At 38.7% G+C, this 20071-nt stretch overlaps 1 protein-coding gene across 1 annotated transcript in view; it reads left to right on the top strand.

The window, feature by feature from the left end:
- Positions 1–20071, top strand: part of PIWIL4 (piwi like RNA-mediated gene silencing 4) — a 1045202-nt gene that overhangs the window by 537591 nt on the left and 487540 nt on the right. Inside the window, exon 10 of the mRNA XM_044072628.1 lies at positions 1008–1134. Within this exon, the coding sequence (XP_043928563.1) occupies positions 1008–1134 (127 nt within the window). The remainder of the gene's footprint in view (positions 1–1007; positions 1135–20071) is intronic.

The raw sequence follows: 20071 nt of genomic DNA, 5'->3' as shown, positions 1-20071 counted from the left end.
TTGTGATCAACCACTCGTGGGTACTACATAGTAACCCTGTTGTTTCAAACTGAAAGTTGTGGAATCCGCAGGAAACTGCTGAGAGTTTGGCTGTAAGCTGCATTCTTGTCGTGGTCAGTAATTTCAAATAATTCCATATAATTCTCTTGTTTTACCATTCATCCTGTCATGATTTTCCCTTCCTGTAGTTTTCCTACATTGTACATCTCCTTGTAACTTCATAATGTTAAATGGACTACATGCTTGTGTGTTGACTGACTTCGTCATGCTCACACTGCTTATCTCACTGTCTCTTTATCGATAATAGAGCCATCATGTTCACACTGCTTATCTCGCTGTCTCTTTATCGATAATAGAGCGTGGCATAGTGGTGCAATGCTTAGTGTTGTTACCTCTGAGTGTGTGTTCATGACCGTGGTACCTTCAGTGCAGTGTCTGCATCTGAAATGGCACCATTCTAGAATATTTTCTTACATCTGTTAGCATGTATCTTTTTTTCTTTCAGGACGTGGCAGCGACACAATTTACTGTATTATCATACATGCATTGATGTGTTTGGAAATGAAAAGCACACATTCCTTAATGTTTTTTGGCAGTGCTTAGATGTTCTCCAGAGCTGTTTGGAATTTCTTTAAATATTGCAAATGTCTGTTGGCCGACATACTTCTTTTAGTGATTGCATTGAAGTGAAATAACTATTTTTCTTCGTCTTTCCACAAGACTGAGATTTTTCACCTTCTATTATGTGTTTGCAGAGTGGCTATACAAAAGGCAGTTTTGAGTCATAATCTCAAAGATACTACCATTTAGCTTTTCTGTTTGCATATGCTTATCCTGTTTATAACTCTGATGTGCTGCATTGGATGTCCTGGAAAAGCCCGAATGATGAGGAGTTATATATTGGAAATATTGGAAAACATGGTTTGAGAGATCATATGAGCATTTTAACTATTGCTGTGCTAACTGAAACTGGTTGTATAGTAATTGTAGATATTGTCTTTCTGCAGCAATATGATGTGAAAGTTCATGACCTTGGCCAGCCAATGCTTGTTAGTCAGCTGAAATCAAAGTTGCCGAACAAGAATGCAGAACCACGAATGGTCCATATTCTGCCTGAGCTTTGCTTTCTAACAGGTGGGACTTTCCTGGCTTGTAACTACTAGAACATTTAATCTACTAAAAGGCATTTTGCAGAACCAGAGAATGTATGGATATTTTTATCTGATCACTACTTTATGAACTTAAGAACTCATCATCATCAGTATAGTTTAAAACAAAATATTTGGCAAAGTCTTTTATCTTTAGCTTGGTGGAATGGTTAAGTGGTGGCATTTTATTTGAAACATAAGCAGCCATTCACATTTTTTGTTTTGCACTTAGCCAAAGTTCTGGAATGGATGTCCGGTTTTGAAATTAGTCATAATTCATGTACAATTGCAATTTCATATGGTCCATTTTTATGCCCTGTTTCAGTGGTTCTTTCCTTTTTGATCTGTGATTTTGTGTGTGTGTGTGTGTGTGTGTGTGTGTGTGTGTGTGTGTGTGTGTGAGAGTGTGTGTGAGTGTGTGTGTGTGAGTGTGTATGTGTGTGTGCACGCACGCGTGTGAATTTCTAGTACTGTCAAAAAATCCTGAACTAGTTTTTGCTAAACATGAAAGCCAGTACTGTGTTATTCACTTGGGATTAGTTAAAATGATTTAGTTTTATTACTACAGAATCCTAATGTTATGAATGTTATGAACTTTATTATGTAGGATTAAGCGATTAAGCTGTGAGTTGCTAATCATCTTCATTTTTTAGTCTGCATTTGTCTACTTTGAAAATTAGGGAAAGTTAGTTAAGTAGAGCGTGCTGTAAGCTTAGGTCTCATCTGCAAAGCTGGACATGTGCTTAGTACATTTTACTAGGTTAAAAAAGAAAAAAATGCTATGAACAGAATACAGATGATTACTGTAGACTAGTGTGATGTCCATTTTGGTTGTTCCTAGGTCAGCTTTATAGAAAATTTGAAATTAAGGACAAAGTTTGCAAAGGTGTGCAGGGGAGTGGCTTGCAATTTAGCTACAGTTCCAGTCTTCACTGTTTTGAATACGCACTGTGTTGCATTGACACTGTTTTACTGACTGCCCCATGCTAGTCAGTTGTGGAGCCCAAATTAATTTTTGGTCTTCTGTCTCCACTGAGCCTTGTGGAATGGCTCCCCTTCCTTCACCCCATTGATCCAGTTGTTCCTCTCTCTTTGGACCAGGAGCCAAGCAGCTTCCAACCAAGATGAAAGAGCTACTGCCTGTTCATTCCCTGGCTTGAGAGCCTTATCACCCGTTCCTTCCCCTGAGAGAGGCGAGAGTCAGGTCGTTGGGAATGCATGGACAAGTTTGCTCATCATGCTCAGTGGGCTTGTACTGTGTAACAGCTAGTGTTCCCCGAGGTGTGAATCAAGTGGCAAGCAAGAACCACCCCCCAGGATGTGCAAGCCACACACACACACACACACACACACACACACACACACACACACACACACACACACTTCTGTCTGTTTCACTCCCCCATATTAACATTCTTTTCAACATTTTTTTCAACTTTTCCTTCCATACAATCAAACCATACATACCCCTTTTTTGTGTTTTCTAATTTCCATTGAACAAGTTTGAAAAGTTTATCCTTTCTTGCCACACTGCAGATGGCATCTTTTAGTACACTGACTGACTAATTAAAAGAGATACACCCCCACAGAAAAAAAACAGGTTTTCATTTGCCCCCAGTATCTTAAAACACCTCTGCAACCTGAAATGAGCACTATATTAGGTAACTATAAAGCATTCCCAGTCTTCATTTTAAAAAGTACATCACCTGTCCAACCCCCATTCTGCACATTTCTTTCATGTTTTGATTTTTTTGATAATTTTTAAAATTTCTTTACATATTTATTTCAGAAAATCATAAGCAGCATTTTCCAGCACCTTATTGGTTCTAAACTGGATGTATAATTTCTTATAGGTTTGTAATCTTTGCGTATTCATTTATTTTTTGGCATGTCATATATATCTAAGCACTTTTGTAAATGGCCCACAGTCTCAAATGTTACCTCACAAAATGTCCTTTTGCCCTTATTATAAAATTATTATTATTATTAAATTCTAATCTTTCCAAAGAAGAATTTAGAGTTTTACAAGAATTGATGAAGGACAGGAATATAAGGGTCATGAAAACAGAAAAAGGGGGAGATATCGTAATTTACGACAGTATGGAATATGCTTCAAAAATGCATGACTTGTTATATACATCAGGAAACTATGAAATAGTTTCATTGAATGAAATCAGCATAGCTTATAGAAGCATAGATATGCACTTGGAAGAATTTCTGATAGAAGAATCACAGAAGACACTTATAGGATTCTTAAGGTTGACCATCCAATTCTAGCATCCCTTTTGGGATACCTAAAGTGCATAAGAGTATAGAAACCCCCTCCCCCTTTAGACCCATTATTTCGGGTAGCAGATCAAAAGTTTTTCCTATGGGCACTGCTATTGAATTTTACCTTAAACACATTTATGACAAAATTCCCCACTTAGTCAAGGACTCATGGGAATTTTTAAAGAACTATCCAGTACAGCTTTGGAAAGATGACTTAATGTTCGTCACTATAGACATTATAGATTTATTTTCTTGCATTCCTAAAGATGAATGACTGGAAGCCTTTGCCAATAGCATTAGGCTATATGTTGACATTGAATGGGACACAGCATGTCTCATTATGGAGATGATGTCACTAGTATTGGAACATAATTATATTTTTTACGAGGGGGAATATTTTAGACATACCCAAAGCGTAGCTATGGGAGCAGCGTGTGCTGCCATCTATGCCAATATAGTTATGGTAGATTGGGAGATATCTAATGTTTTCAACAGTGAGTATATGACATATATTAAATATTATTCCCGTTATTTGAATGACATTTACATCCCATGGGATGGTACTTCCATATTAGTACTAGAATTTTTGGCATATATTAATCAGAGTAGTACCTTTCTTAAATTTACTTCTTCTAACAGTTTAGAAGGTATTCCCTATCTAGCTACATATGTATCAAAAGGAGATGGTGGTTTTAAGTCTAGATTGTACAGGAAAAACACTTTCTCCAACAGTTATCTTGAGTTCACTAGTAATCATCCTAAAAACAAATTTCACAACATCTATAAAGGACAACTTATACGTGCCATAACAATGACTTCACAGTATTCTGAGATGCTGGAAGAAGTGTCTTTTATCACTTCTTTATTTAGAGATAGAGGTTACGATATTAATATGATGTCTAGGGTGAGTGAAATATTGATCAAGGAATGGGGTAATAAATATATCCCTTTATTAGGTTATAACTACAATTACAACTATTAAATCCAAAACACGGAAACAGTCCACCAACTGCCGAAAGTAACACTTTATTAACTGACTCAAAAAAAGCTCCAAAATCGTAAACGCTTTGTATAACCACTATGCGTTTTCGTCCACATAAATACGTAAGACTTCATCAGACAAACACATCCTTCCAAAGTTGCTCATCATATACTCCAATGTAATTAAAAAACAACCAATAAAAAATCATTGCATCATATCCTCATTAAAAAAAGTATACAAGAAAAAGGCTCATTACAAACAGATTATGAACTGGATAAAAACATTTGATATTCACCACATTCTTACTAAATCCCATTTACTCTATGTTAATATTCATATATTCATAATTAATATAATTTAAAACCATTGCAATAAATAAATAAATAGATAAAAACTCATGTTGTTGGTTGATACTTCCATTCATTTATATAAATCTAAAAATATCCTTGTCTAAATAGCACCATCTACTGTCCTTGGGGAGCTATTACTAGTGTTGTCTAAATTCTAGCTGCTCTCAATTTTAACACAGAAGTTAGTGAGACATGCTCATTAAGCCCTGGGATACTTGTTGCTTCTAATAATATTTGCCACCATAATTCTTTGAATTCTAACCATTCTTCCCAGAGACCTCCTCTCGTTTCCTTCTTAACCTGCTCGAGCACAAAAAAAGAAAATTTGGAATCCTTACAAATTAATGTGTGCTTATATAGAGCATTTGTTTCTTTTTTCCTGGATATCTCATAAATGTGTTCGTAAATTCTCTTTTTCAACGCTCTTTCTGTCTTTCCCACGTAATATGAATTACATTGTGAACACATAGCCAAATATACCACTCCCTGTGACTCACAGTTGAAGTAACCTGTGCTATTAATGTTAAAGTCCCTAGCTGTTAAGAATATCTCAGTCTTATTACTGACATATTGACACTGATTACAGTGTCCACACTGGTATGTTCTATTCCTTTTGTTGGATAAAACCACTTTAAGAGATTTTTCACTATTGTTCAGTTTATTATATTCCAACAACTTTTTTATACTTCTACCATTTTTATAAACTATTTTAGGGGTGTCTTTTTTGATGTTCAAAAAATCAGAAAACGAGATAAAATTATCCCACTCCCTCTGAAAAATCCTTTTCACTTTGAGATTAAATGAATTAAACTCCATTACCAAGGCCGATTTATATTGAGACTCCCCTTTGTCACCACTATTGTTGGAGTCAACAAGGAATTCAACATTGTTCACTGAATTAGTGTTAGTCATCTCTGTGCCCTTTATTGGCTTGAATTTTGTTGATCTATTCTGTTCCACTTCTCTTCTAATGTTAAAAATGAACTCCGGTGGGTAGCCCCTAGACAGAAACATCCCCTCCAAAGTATTGCATTCCTTAAGAAAATCTTCATTCCTGCTAGTCATGCGACACCCCCTCACAAATTGTCCCTTGACAATATTCTTTTTACAATGTTGGGGGTGTGCACTGGTAAAATGTAAAAAGGAATTACAGAAAGTACTTTTTCTAAAAACTTTAGTTTCTAAATCCATATTATTCATGTTCTTATATACTTCCACATCTAAGTATTGTAATCTATCAGTGGACATGGTGTATGTGAATTTTAAAAAATTAGTGGTGTTCTGAATATAATTAAAAAATTCCATGAATTTCTCACCACCTCCCGTCCAGAAGATCACAATATCATCCAAAAAACGCCTGTAAAGCGTCCAATATTGTTGGTATACAGAGTTAAGAATAAAATTTGATTCCCATGCTGCTAACACAATGTTAGCGTAGGTGGGTGCGCATGCCGCACCCATTGCTACGCCACTTATTTGCTGATAATATTCTCCATTGAATAAAATAAAATTATTCCTGAGTACTACATCAACTAATTCCACTACTGCTGTTTTTTCTAAATGTGTGAGTTTGTTATCCAAGAAAACCATGTCTTCAAAAAACCTCATCCCTTCATGATGGGGTATACATGTAAATAGATCAATGACATCTATTGTAACAAAAATGAGATCATCCTATGGGATGGTACTTCCATATTAGTACAAGAATTGTTGGCATATATTAATCAGAGTAGTACCTTACTTAAATTTACTTCTTCTAACAGTTTAGAGGGTATTCCCTATCTAGATACATATGTATCAAAAGGAGATGGTGGTTTTAAGTCTAGATTGTACAGGAAAAACACTTTCTCCAACAGTTATCTTGAGTTCACTAGTAATCATCCTAAAAACAAATTTCACAACATCTATAAAGGACAACTTATACGTGCCATAACAATGACTTCACAATATTCTGAGATGCTGGAAGAAGTGTCTTTTATCACTTCTTTATTTAGAGATAGAGGTTACGATATTAATATGATGTCTAGGGTGAGTGAAATATTGATCAAGGAATGGGGTAATAAATATATCCCTTTATTAGGTTATAACTACAATTACAACTATACAGCTACTGACGAAGGTAATCAGGACAAACTCATAGAATCTGGTACTACCTGCGGTAGAGCTTGTGTTTTGGAATTTGGCCCACACGTGGATAAAGTTAAGAAAATTATGGTCAACAATTGGAACATTATTTCAGTTGACCAGGATATTGTTAACATCTTAGGGACCCGTCCCAGGTTTGTTTACAAAATGGGACGTAATATTAAAAGTTATCTTGAGAGGGGGTATTTTTATAATGTTCCAAACCACACACATACCAAACAATGTGGAAGCTGTAAACAGTGTCATGTTATTTTGCAGGAAGACAACATTATGTTGGAAAACGTGAATAGGACGAAGATCTGGTTTCAACAAGGCAATTGTAATACAATGATGGTCATTTATTTAGCTAAATGTATGACTTGTCCAGGATTTTATATTGGAAAGATGGAAAGGAAGTATAAAACACGTATCTATGCACATTTATACAGCATTTGAATTAAAGATGACAAAAACGCCTTATATAGGCATATTAAAAAACAGGGGACAGACACAATTTTAAATTTGCTATATTAGATAGCGTCCCGGTTGACCCCAAGGGGGGTGACTGTAAAGGAACCCTATTATACAAAGAAATATGGTGGCAGTTGTACATCGATTCCTCCACACCTCCAGGATTAAATGATGCTATTACAATCAAACCTTTTTTGTGTATGGCTTGAAGTTTAATTGTTTTATTAGCACACAATAGATTTTTTATTTTAGAGTTATTTATATTTTTTATAATATATGTATATTTTGAATGTTGGAATATAGTTAAAAATTATTGTATTATTTAATTAATAGTTCATACTGGTAGAAACAAGTAGGAAAGAAACAACAAACCAAAATAAAAGCCCTCAAGCCACAAGGAAAGCAATGCTGCTGCTCGCTCTTTATTGAAAGAAGACGCCGCCTCTGCTATGCATGTCCTAAGCTTCATAGATAAAATACATAAAAAAAAAAAAAATTTTAAAACATTAAATCTTAAGATGATGATGTCAAAACAAAAAAACAAAAAAAAACAGGGAAAAAACAAATTTTATTTATATTATGTTTATTATATATTATGTATTATATATATATATATATATATATATTATATTATTATACTTTTGTTATATTTTTCTGTCAATATTCTATATACTTTTATTTATTTATGTATGTGTTCTTAATGATATTGTAATTTTTTTATTTTAATTTAATTCTTTTCCTTCTTTCAAGAATTTTTAAATGAATTTTTTCCCTTGTTGTTTTGTTTTTGTTGTTTTTTTGGTTTATACATCATCATTTATAAAAATGTCTGATGAAGTATACTTTATTTCTGTGGCTATTTTTTTTGTCTATGTTTCTGATGAAGCTTACTGCATAGTTTAGTAGCGTTAATTCATTAAAAAAGTTAAATGGTTGGTGGTTTTAATTAATAGTTCATGATTGGAGGGACAACTTTGTATTATTACAACACAATGTATTTTAAACATCTTAGAACATTAGTAAGAATTGATGTTGGTTCCTTTAAATGTAGCGCTTTTGGCGCCAAGTAGGTTATTTAAATGGCAACAGTTACATTATTTGTGTTCTGAAGAAGCTGGCATTTTAGCGAGTGAAAGCGCTTAACCAGTATTTATTTTTGTGTCAATAAATCAGTGGATTTTATCTTTTTGCGGATACTTGGTTCATTTTTGCAGTGAAGATTGTGGAATTGGCATCCCAAGACACAGAGGGTTTAAGCGTTCTGCATTTGTGCTCCTTATTATAAAACAGTACACATCCACGGCCTTAAATCCCGGGAGTATTATTTCATCCCAGTTAAAATATCTGTCGGTAATACATTTTTATGATGAACTTCTTACACAGGATGAGGCAGTCTTTTCAAGACATGCTCATCCATTTGTTATACATTATCCTTCATTTTAAGAGTCTTAGCAGAAGTCCTTCCCTTGCTTACTGCCTGCAGGCCACTTTCCTTAACTACACATTGCCACCACTTCCATCCTTCTGCATTACAGAGTCCTGAAAGAATGTATCAGTCACCTCCCCTCATAACAGGTCGGAATCCACCCATGGATCTTCCTTTTTCATTAATTTAATTTATCCATCTCCAGTCCACCTGAGTGGACAAACTATAATCTGCTACAGATTATCAGCACCCTGATTGCTCTTCTCTTCACTCTAAGGTCTCACATCATTCACAGTATCCATCCATCTTTTTCATGATTTTCACTATATCCTGCTCAAGAAATCATCTCATGCTTACTCGCCATTATTGACAAACCCGGTGCCTCCATCTTAATTCCTCTTCCAGCAACCACCACACCAGAGAAACTAGAACCAGAATTAAAAGTTAGGGGTTCGTTATTTATATACAGAAAGAAAAGTTTTTTTTACAAAATATTTACATATTCACAAACAGACAAATGTATGTATGTGTGTGTGTGCGTGTGTGTGTGTGTGTGTGTGTGTGTGTGTGTGTGTATATATATATATATATATATATATATATATATATATATATATATATATATATATGGGTCTACTTCATTTGATCGAAAGACCATTTGACCTAAACCCATTTGATCGAAATTCTATTTGATCGAAAACCAGTATTCAAGGCATAAAACTGGGATTTGTCCCCCTCCCCAATGTTATGCGACCCTGGAGTTGGTACATACAGTTACAGAGGATGTGGGGGTGTGGGATGCGTAGCCTCCCACCTAGTTTCCTTTAAAAGAAAAAAATAAAGCAAAAAGTACAGATTTTAAACTGCAAGTTTCCTTTAAAAGAAGAAGAAAAAACAAAAAGTACAGATTTTATACTGCACCCCCATAACTATATATACGAACTCCTGGGTCGCACGACATTGGGGAGGGGGACATTTTCTGACCATAAATATTTGGCTCTGAGACCTTTTGTCTAACACAGTGGTTGTGTGTTCTAAAGTTCATTTTTGTTTCATCAGTGTTCAATATATATATATATATATATATATATATATATATATATATATATATATATAAATTCCTTTACAACCATACTAAATTTTTATCTCTGTTGGATTCCCCACTCCTTTTTTCATAACCGCATTCTGATTTTACTTAATATTGTTGCTAAATTCATTTACCATTAAACATAATTTCATTTATTCTTTCATTATATATAACCCATATAACATAAAATACTTTTTATCTATTTTTTAACATATTCTTTAATTCTATTCTTATAATATCCATAATTAAACATGTCAATGTTTATTTTATCCTCTTCTTTTATATCTCAAAAAAAATCTTCTTTACGTAGTTTTCCCCATAATTTTTTACTGTGTTACATTTCAAAAAGCACATGTTCTGTAGTTTCTTTTTTCTTGACATTGTAAACATATTCTGTCACTTTTCTTTTTATATGCCGTATTTACTTTTACTGGTAATTTATCTATTAAAATTCTCCATAACAAAATCTGACCTTCTACTTGCAGATTACACCATTTGCTTATTTACTTAACATTTTTTGACTGGGAAAGTCAAATTAGGACATATCCTATTTTCAGTGGAGTCCTGGGGAGAAACATTCCAGATGCATGTCTTTATAATGTGGGAGGAAATGGGAGTGCCTAGAGGAAGCCCATGCAAATGCAGGGAGGATATGCAGACTCTGCACAGGAGGAACCCCAGCCAAGAAATGAACTGGAGAACCTCTTGCTTTGAGATGACAGAATTAACCGCTGCACCACTGCACTGCCCCTGCAGTTTTGCTACTAATCTCTCATCCTTTTTCATTTATCCACTTTAACACTTCGTACAAATTTAATGAAGCAACATATACCACCGGGTTAATTAACCCCAAACCTCCTCCTTCTTTATTTACATACAAAGCACCTCTTTTTACAGAGTTTAATCAAGTATCCCATGTAAATGAAAAAAAAAATAACTGCAGTAATTCCTTTACAAATATCTTTGGCAATAGAAATACATTTACTAAGTATGCTCTTTTTCCCATCAGTACTGATTTTTTTTCTGAATGATAATTTATATGTTCTCCAGAAAAGACAGGCTTGCTTTGTTTCTTCTATTGTTTCCCACTGAATTCTTCTTGCTTCTTTATTCTCAATTGTTATGCCTAAAACAGAATTTCATTAATTATAAAATGTACACTCCCTGTCTTTACTATGTCATGTAAACCTTTACTTTTCTCTTTATTTAAAACCATCCCTGTCACTCCTAGACACCCATTTATGCAAATTATTTATTTTAACCAATTTTTTTTTTTTTTGCAATTATTATTATGATGTCATCTCCATATATTAACAAAAGTAGAATTCTTAACCCTTCAGGTTTTATATACCCTGCCTCCATCATTTTGTAATTTATTTATATTTTATTTATTTAACATTTGTTGACTGGGAAAGTCCAACTAGGACAGAGAATATTTTCATGGGAGGCTCAGGGAGAAATGCTCCAGATGCATGTCTTTGGAATGTAAGAGGAAAACTGATCACCTGGAGAAAACCCACACAAACTCAGGGAGAACATGTAGACTCTGCACAGAAGGCACCCCAGCAAAGAATCAAACTAGAGAACCTTTTGCTGTGAGGCAACAATGCTAACCATTGCACCACCCAATTTATTTCACATACAATCACATTCATAACTAATGCAAAGAGTATACAACTTATTGGACATCCCTGTGTCACACTACTCTTCATATATACCTCTTGGCTTAACCAGCCATTTCAAGTATTTTTATTTTGCTATTACTATATGCTGACATTCATAATTGTCTTTCTCACTTATATAATATTCTTTCATTATTACCCATATGATTTCATATCTAGTTGTCTTTAATGCCTTATTAAAGTATCTTATCATGATTTTTGCTTCTTCTTCTTTTCTATTCATAATATCATCTACAGTTTCTCTATCATTAATAATTCTTGACAACCCTACCCTTTATACCGCATATGTTGTCTTCCATAATATTTTCCATTTTAGTTTCAGATCTGTTTTGTGTTATTTTCATGAAGATCGTATAATCATTACTATTCAATACTGTCAGTCTCCAGTTTTTAATTGTCTTCTATCCTCCTTCCATATGAATTTTAAGTATTCCACTACATAATTCTTTATACATGAAACCTTCATTTAACCATTCATTCAGAGTTTTCAAAAATATTTTTTTTTTGCCAATCTCTTAAATTTTTATACATTTCATACCATGTTTCATCTCTGGTCCTGCAGCCAAATCTATATTTACTAGTCCTAGTACTTTATCTAGCCCATTTAAAGAAATCTCGTTTTCCAACTCTTTATTCTCTTTAGGCCAGATTCAGGAAGGCTTGCATGGAGTCTAAGAGTAGAGTAAGACTCCAGACATCCAATATGTCTGCCAAGCGATCCAGCAACAGCCAGCAGGGGCGTGCATGAGAACTCCTAAAACGACTCTTGCACGGACAGTGTTATGTTATACAAATTACCTCATTTGCTGCTGAAAGCTATGCAAATGAGGTAAATTTGTGAACCAGGAAACACAAACCTGTCCGAGTAAGAGTAGAGTTATTTGCAGAAATGTACTCCATTGGTAACGGAGTACCATTCTGCAAATAGCAAAACGGAGCTATGACATCTCCAAATAAAGGATGCATCCAGTTGAGGAAGCATGCCAATGGCCAAATATAACACCATTGGCATTTTAATAAGTTGCAAAATATTAAAAATACAATGTTTTCCCCCCGATCTCCGATGTTTAAGCGTAGCGCAGCGCCGCACAAACTTGTGGCGCTTCAAAAACCATAAAAAAAAAAAAAGCCAAAAATAGGCATTTTATGAAAAATATTCCTCTGCCATGTAGGTGAATGGCAGGCTGAAGACAACATGGCTTCTGAGTAGTGGTTGCTAAGGGGGGAAACTCAGTTTGAGAGATGTAACCAAGCATTAGTAGGCAATCCTATGCAAATGAGGATAAGGATAGTGAATCCCAATTTTCCCTGCCATGTGAACCATGTCCCAAGAGTGTAAGTGTAGGATTAGTGGAGTATTCGAGTAGAAGATAGTTGACATCATGGGGGGGGTCTGTATCAAAGACTATAATCTTATTGGAGCAGAGTGGCATGTGTTTGCTGTGAGTTACTCAGGACTGGAAGAGGCGTGTCTACAGTTGTCTGAACTGAAACCCAGAAACCAAAGGTGTACGCCGTGGATATCACCAAAGTTTCTTGCAAAGATGCTTACACTGTGTGCGCGTCTCTAAGCCTGTGTGCACGTGTGTGCACCCGTGTAAGCCTGTGTAAGGCTGTCTAAGTCTGTGTGTGCGCATGTGCACCCTCCTAAGCCTGTGTAAGCCTGTGCGCGCCCATGTGAACTCGTGCGCATGTTTGCGCTTGTTTGCGCGCCGCTGCCCCTTGTGGAAACAGAAAGGGAAAAGGAAGGAAAAGAAGTAGTAGGAAGTTAATCAAGGAGAACTAGCAGAGCTGCCAGGTGAAATAAATCAGAATCAGCCAATTACACAGGCAGTACATTAGCCCAGCCCAGCCCAGCACTTAAAACTCTGCAAACAACATTCCCCCATGTTTTTCTCAGAAACACTGCAACACTGCAGTCTACAAAGAGAAGTGAAAACTTAAAAGCTTAACTGAGACAAAAAAAAATGTTAGGGGCTGCCATTGCTATTATAAGGCAACATGTGCAGGATGCTGAGGGTGGTGTCATTGCGAATGCTGCTGAGCAAACCACAATGAGGAGACGGAGAAGAGTGTACAGACCCAGGGTAACCTACCAGGGGCTATATGAGCTGGAGATAGTGGAGCGCTGTAAAGTGGACAGAGACCTCCTGCAGCAAATTGTTGAGCTGTGCAGGCCACGCCTCACACACAGAACCAACAGAGGGGATCCCATCCCAGTGGAAACCAAGGTATGTGTTGGCCTAAGAATACTAGCAACAGGTACCTTCCAGAGACCAACTGGTGATATGATGGGGATTTCACAGGCCTCAACATCCAGGGTACTGCACCTGTTCCTGAATGCCATGTCAGCACATGTTGGTGATCATGTATATTTCCCCAATTCCCGTGAGGTATTGGCCAGCAATATGCATCTCTTCCAGCAAATAGCAGAATACTCTGAGGTAGTGGGTGCAATTGAGTGCACGCACATGCACATCAAAGCACCAGCTGGTGAGCAGGGTAGGGCCTACATCAACCACAAGGGCTTCCACTCCATCAACTGCCAGGTCATGTGTGATGCCCAGGGCATAATACTGAATGTGTGTGCTGGCTGCCCTGGAAGATACCACGATTCCCATATCTGGCATCTGACGCAGCTGTACCAGACATTTGCCTGACGGTCACCTAGTGGGGGATGCTGGATACGCACTGGAGCCGTGGCTGATGACACCCATCAGAAATGCACACACACCTGAACAAGAACTCCATAATGAGGCACACGCACAAACACGAAATGTAATCGAGCCTGTGTTTGGGATGCTCAAGTCACGGTTCCGGTGCCTGGACACATCTGGTGGAGTCTTGCAGTACCGTCCAACTACATGTACCCAAATTGTCATGGTATGTGCCATGCTACACAGTATGATCCTGCGAAAACAGCTGCAGCAGGAACAGCATGGGGCAGGGCCAAACAGCCCCCCACGATTGCCAAGGCCTGCACAGGCACAACGTGACTCGGAGGAGGAACAACCTGAGCCTGCCCCAGTAGGCAGAAGGAAGCATGCCCAGTATGCCTTGGCCTTGGCAAAGAGGCAATGCATAGCACCTACACTGGCTCAGTAGGAACCCTGGAAATGATACCTCTCTGTGACTCACACATAAAATAAAAGGGATGCCTAACTTGATACTTCCTGTTTCCACACATGTATAGGGAGTGTACTATGTGCATCCGACATAGGCAGCCCTGCAGCACCACCTGAGGCATGATTGCCATGTTTTGAGCAATATAAAGCAGTGCTAAGCAGCTTGTACCACTATTTTGTATATGTAAACAAAATTCACGCTCATATCTGCTTTACTGTTCTTTAAGCAGTCTGGTCTGCCCAGCATGAAAATAAAAAGCAGTGACAGGGCTCAAACCCAGGATACTGTGCACTATAGTCACAGTACTAAACCACTAAGCCATGACAGCATTTCACTGGCACAGACACAGCAGGACAATTGTACACTAATGCAAACACAAAGAAATGCTGTAGCAGGCCCCTAAAGATGCATATGGGTAACCTCCCCTACATGCCTATGCAGACAGAGAACAGCTGGCCAGGCGGCGTGATGTGGGTTGGTTAGGCTATGAAGTCGCAATCTAATATACGTGACAGTGGATGCTAAGATCTGTAGTACATTAGTATGCCTCAAGCCAGTACGATAAGCAGCAGTACAGACTGAAATGAAGTACCTTACATAGCAGTGCAGGCCTAGCAAATGTGTATAAGTGTCAGGTGAACACTTCATCCTTTGTACACCCACAGTAACAATCAGGTGTGCCCCCAGGTAGAAATGTACAAAGAATAGCTGTCCCCCCTGTATGTAGAAATGTTGATAAGTTTATGCAAAGTGTCTCATGGATGCCCTGCAAGCACAGCATGAGCCCTGTTGATTTATGACACAAAGGTGAGCCCTGCTGTAAAAATACAACTTGATTTTCCACACACATGTAGTATAAATGTCTATAGCAGCCATGCTCACACACTTCAACAAATGTAGTGGATTTCATTCAGCATCACACTGAAAGGTCATACTGGGCATGCTCACACACTTAAATAAACAAAGCAAATGTCAGGCAACAACATACTGAAAGGTCATACTGGGCATGCTCACACACTTAGGCTAAATATGGAGGTGATAATAAGGAATCTATGGACAAATGTGGTTAGTCATCTCTACTTCCTGAAACACATTCACAAAGTGCTCAGAAAATCACGCTATGTGTTCAAACGACCTGCCAAGGTCTATGCATGTAGGTCAAAGGAGGTTCCCTCTACTCATCAGTCATCAGAACCATCAGAGAGTACCACAACACACTTGCGATGAATCTGACTAGGCACCGTCAGCAGCTGGAAAGACCACTGAAGTACCTCAACAAGAGGATTACTGGCCTCAAACAGTTGCCCCATGCAACAAGACTGAATTTAACCCAGTCTGTACTCTGTCGAATATTGTCTACTCAGGAGATCTCTGCACAACAGACAGGTCCATGTCATGGCAACACTCAGATCTGTCCTGAGTTACAGCTCAATGGCACTAAATATACAGACCCAACCGATATTGCCAACATCCTGGCAGGTAGGATCAGTGTTAACTTTACCCCCCTCTCACCCATGAAAGAGCGCATCACTATAATGGAAGACTGCAAAGTTGCTGTCATCACGGCTGCACAGGTAAAAAACACTCACCAAAGCCAGTATCCCAGCAGCCATGGGACCAGATAACCTCCCAGGCTGTGTTCCACACAAACCACAGAACGAACAGGCTCCACACGACGTACCATCTTCAGTCACAGCCACACTTCAGGCTTCGTGCCAGCTGAATGGTGCACAGCGACAGTTATCCCACTACACAAGGGTGGAGACACCACGGACCCCAGGAATTAGCACCCTATTAGCCTGATGAGCCTGCACTTCAAGGCCATGGAATGTATCATCATACAACTTATAAAAAATACAGTTGTAATCCCCAAACCATGGGCCACAACCATGTTGGGTTTGTAAAATGCAGATCATGTTTCTTTACCCTGAGAGATGACATTGAAGCAGTCACCAGAACCGTAGACAAGGGTAAGGTGGTTCACACAGTCTATGTAGATCCTGCCATGGCTTACAACACCACCCCACACTCTGTTAATATAGATAAATCCACTAAACGAGGTATAAATTGCTATGTCACAAGATGGGTTGCCAACAGGCTTACTGACAGAACACACACTGTGAAAGTAGCAGACTCCATGTATGACTTTGGACCAGTGATGAGTGCAGTACCACAGGGTCCAGTCCTAGGTCTTGTCCTGTTTAGTATCTACTTCCCTGAAGTAAACTTTAACATGGAAGGTCTGTGGCTACTGAAGTTTCCAGATGACTGCAAACTAGGAGCCATAATCGTAAACACTAAAGATGTGGACATCCTACAAAAGGGCCTCACTGAGACAGATGGCTGTTGTCAAAGCCATGGGCTCAAGCTCAATGCCAAAATGTGCATTGTCATCCCCTTTGTTAAAAACTCTGTAGCCATGAACTACAACATAGGCGGTAGTATACTTAACACTGAATGTGTGACAAGAGACCTTGGGTCACAGGTGGACAGTGGACACAACTGTGATAATCACATCCCCACAGTAGTCAGGAAATCCCCCTATGTGACACACCTCATCACAAAAGGTGACTCATGCAGAATAGAAGAGGACTTTGTCCCTTCTACTCATCACTCACTAGAACCATAATAGAGTACAACGGCCCTTTTGCTATGTACCTCACAAGACAACTACAACAACTGGGAAGCTTGCAGCAATACCTCACAAAGAGCATTAGCGGCCTGAAATACATGCCATACACAGACTATCTCAAAATGTTCCAGGCGTACTCCCTTGCATATCGCCTACTCGGAGGTGTTCTCTGCCTAACATACAAAGCTATGTCAAAGACAGAGCTGTTGGACATGCTCCATGTAGAACACTCACATTCCCTCTGATCTTCGGACCCAAAACCACAAGTAAAATACCATAGGAAGGGGTGTATCCATTTACCTTATGGATACCCACACCTACAGGTTAGTGGCACAGCATGAGGCCTTGGAGACCATGCAAGTGCAACTAAAATTGGGCAAAGCTGCTTATCAGAGTGTAGCCTGCTACAGATCACCTACCTTGTCTCAGGAACCTCACTCAGTAGCCCTGAGAACAGTGGAAAATACAAAGGTCCTATCAAACGCCATTATATGAGGAGATTACAACTACCCAAACATTGAGTGGGAGAATTACTTGTGTACAACATCCTTTGCACAATGTTTCCTAGAGTTTAAAAACTCTAACACCCTGGAACAGCTGGTCACCACGCCCACTAGAGGTGACAACATACTGGACCTGATCATCACCAACATGGAGTACCAGTGTACCACAACAGAGATAAACCCCTCGCTGGTAATATCAGATCATAATGTAATCACACTGGACATCCACACCCGCCCCCAGTCAATGAAACCACCGTGAAGACATTTTCAGAAGCAAACTGCACACTTCCCAAGACGAAAGTGGAAAGTTCCAAAGCCCCCTGCTATAGGATAATGCTATACAATCTGCTGAATATTCTACAAGTGCATCCTATGAGCATCTACAGGGATGCATTGATCGAGACATGTCAAATAAAACCAAGATGCATTCCTCCAAAAATAAGAAACCACTCTGGTGGTTGTTGGCCATAAATAAGCTAGACAGCAGCAGGAGGAAATGAACACATGATAGAGCAAACTCCACAAAAGGAAAAGCATCACTGATCATTATTAGGAAGAAACAATGATAGCTCATAAAACAATCCAAGGCCTGTTTCTAAACACAAATTGCCAAGGAATGTAAGAATAACAACCACAAAGCCTTCGTTAGCTATACCAAACATGTAGGAGGCAACTTCCAAATATGCTGTCAGCTACTGAAAAATGGCAAGAGATACACTGAACCAACTTACATTGCCGACATCCTGGGGGACAGGTTCAGTGCATACTCCCCCCCATCACCCCCAAAAGGGCCTGTGTTGATCCCAGAAGAATGCAGAGCCCCAGACTTCATGGACATGCAGGTAAAGACAGCCCTCTCCAAAGCTAAGAACACAGCATCAATGGGACTGGATGGTGTCCCAGGCTGCATCTTACACCAGCCCCAAAAGGAACAACACCCTCACCTACATTCACTGTCCAGACTCACTCGTACCACAGTCTATGTACCCAAAGAATGGCATACACCAACAGTCATCCAGCTCCACAAAGGGGGTGCCACAACAGAACATGGAAACCATTGCCCTATAGGTCTACTCAGCCTGGTCTGCAAAGCTATGGAGCAGATTATCATGGAACCCATAAACAGAGACATTGGGGACGTCCAGACACTGGACTCTACCCAACTTGGCGTTGATAAAGGCAGATCCTTCCTCCTAAACCTAGTTGACTTATTTGAAACAGTTACCAAGGACATAGATGGAGGTGAAAGTAGTCCACACAGCCCACCTGGACCTCTATAAGGACTTTCTACACCTTTCCCCACTCTGTCATCATGGACAAGCATACCAGCTTGAACATTAACAGCTATGTCATAGGATGGGTGGCCAAGTGGCTCACAGATCAAACACACATGTTCAGGGTTGCGGGTGCCATGTCCGACTCTAAACCAGTCACAAATGGCATCACACAGGTCTTGGTCCTGGGACCCCACCTGTTCAGTAGATACTGCTCAGAGGTACAGGCAAGCATGGGAGGAGTATGGCTGAACAGGTTTGCAAATGACTGTTAACTGTGGTCCATAATCGACTCTATGGCTGACACAGACATCCTCCAGAAGGGTCTTACAGAGACAGATACCTGGTGTCAAAACAATGCCCTCAAGCAGAATGCCAAAGAATGCATAGTCATCCCCTTTAGATAAAACAAGGTGCACACAAATTACCACATAAATGGTAATCCGGTATGTACGGAGAAAGTCATTATGGCCCTGGGGACACAGGTAGATAGTAAACTCTCCTTTGATGATCACATGGCCAAAGTGTTTAGACATTCCTTCTATGTAGCCCACCCAATGTCATCTAATGTAACCCACTTTGTCTAGTCTGATGATGTCACCATCCTACAAAATACCTGTGGAAAAGAAAACTCACAGTAATGTGTATAGCGTGTTGTGTTAATGTGTACTTTTCTAGTATTATGAAATAGTTAGGTAGGGGTTTGAATCCTGCACTTATCAAGTGTGTTTGTGTGTGTGATCTCCTTGGAGAGGAGCAACATTTTTGGAGAGTAGTAAAACACCTTAAAAGTGGTATACAAATCTTTGTCAAGTCTGATGATGTCACCACTCCAACGAGATCACACACGAATACGCAGGATTCAAACCCCTACCTAACTACTTCAAATATACCTGTGGAAAAGAGAGCTCACAGTAATGTGTATAGCGTGTTGTGTTAATGCGTGCTTCATTAGTCTCATGAAGTAATTAAGTAGGGGTTTGAATCCTGCGTAT

This window comes from Protopterus annectens, chromosome 5.part0 (genome assembly GCF_019279795.1).
Source record: "Protopterus annectens isolate FY-2018-M chromosome 5.part0, PAN1.0, whole genome shotgun sequence".
Taxonomy (NCBI): Eukaryota; Metazoa; Chordata; order Ceratodontiformes; family Protopteridae; genus Protopterus; species Protopterus annectens.
The sequence above is the reverse complement of the archived record's forward strand: the minus strand, read 5'-3'. Positions and strand labels throughout refer to the sequence as shown.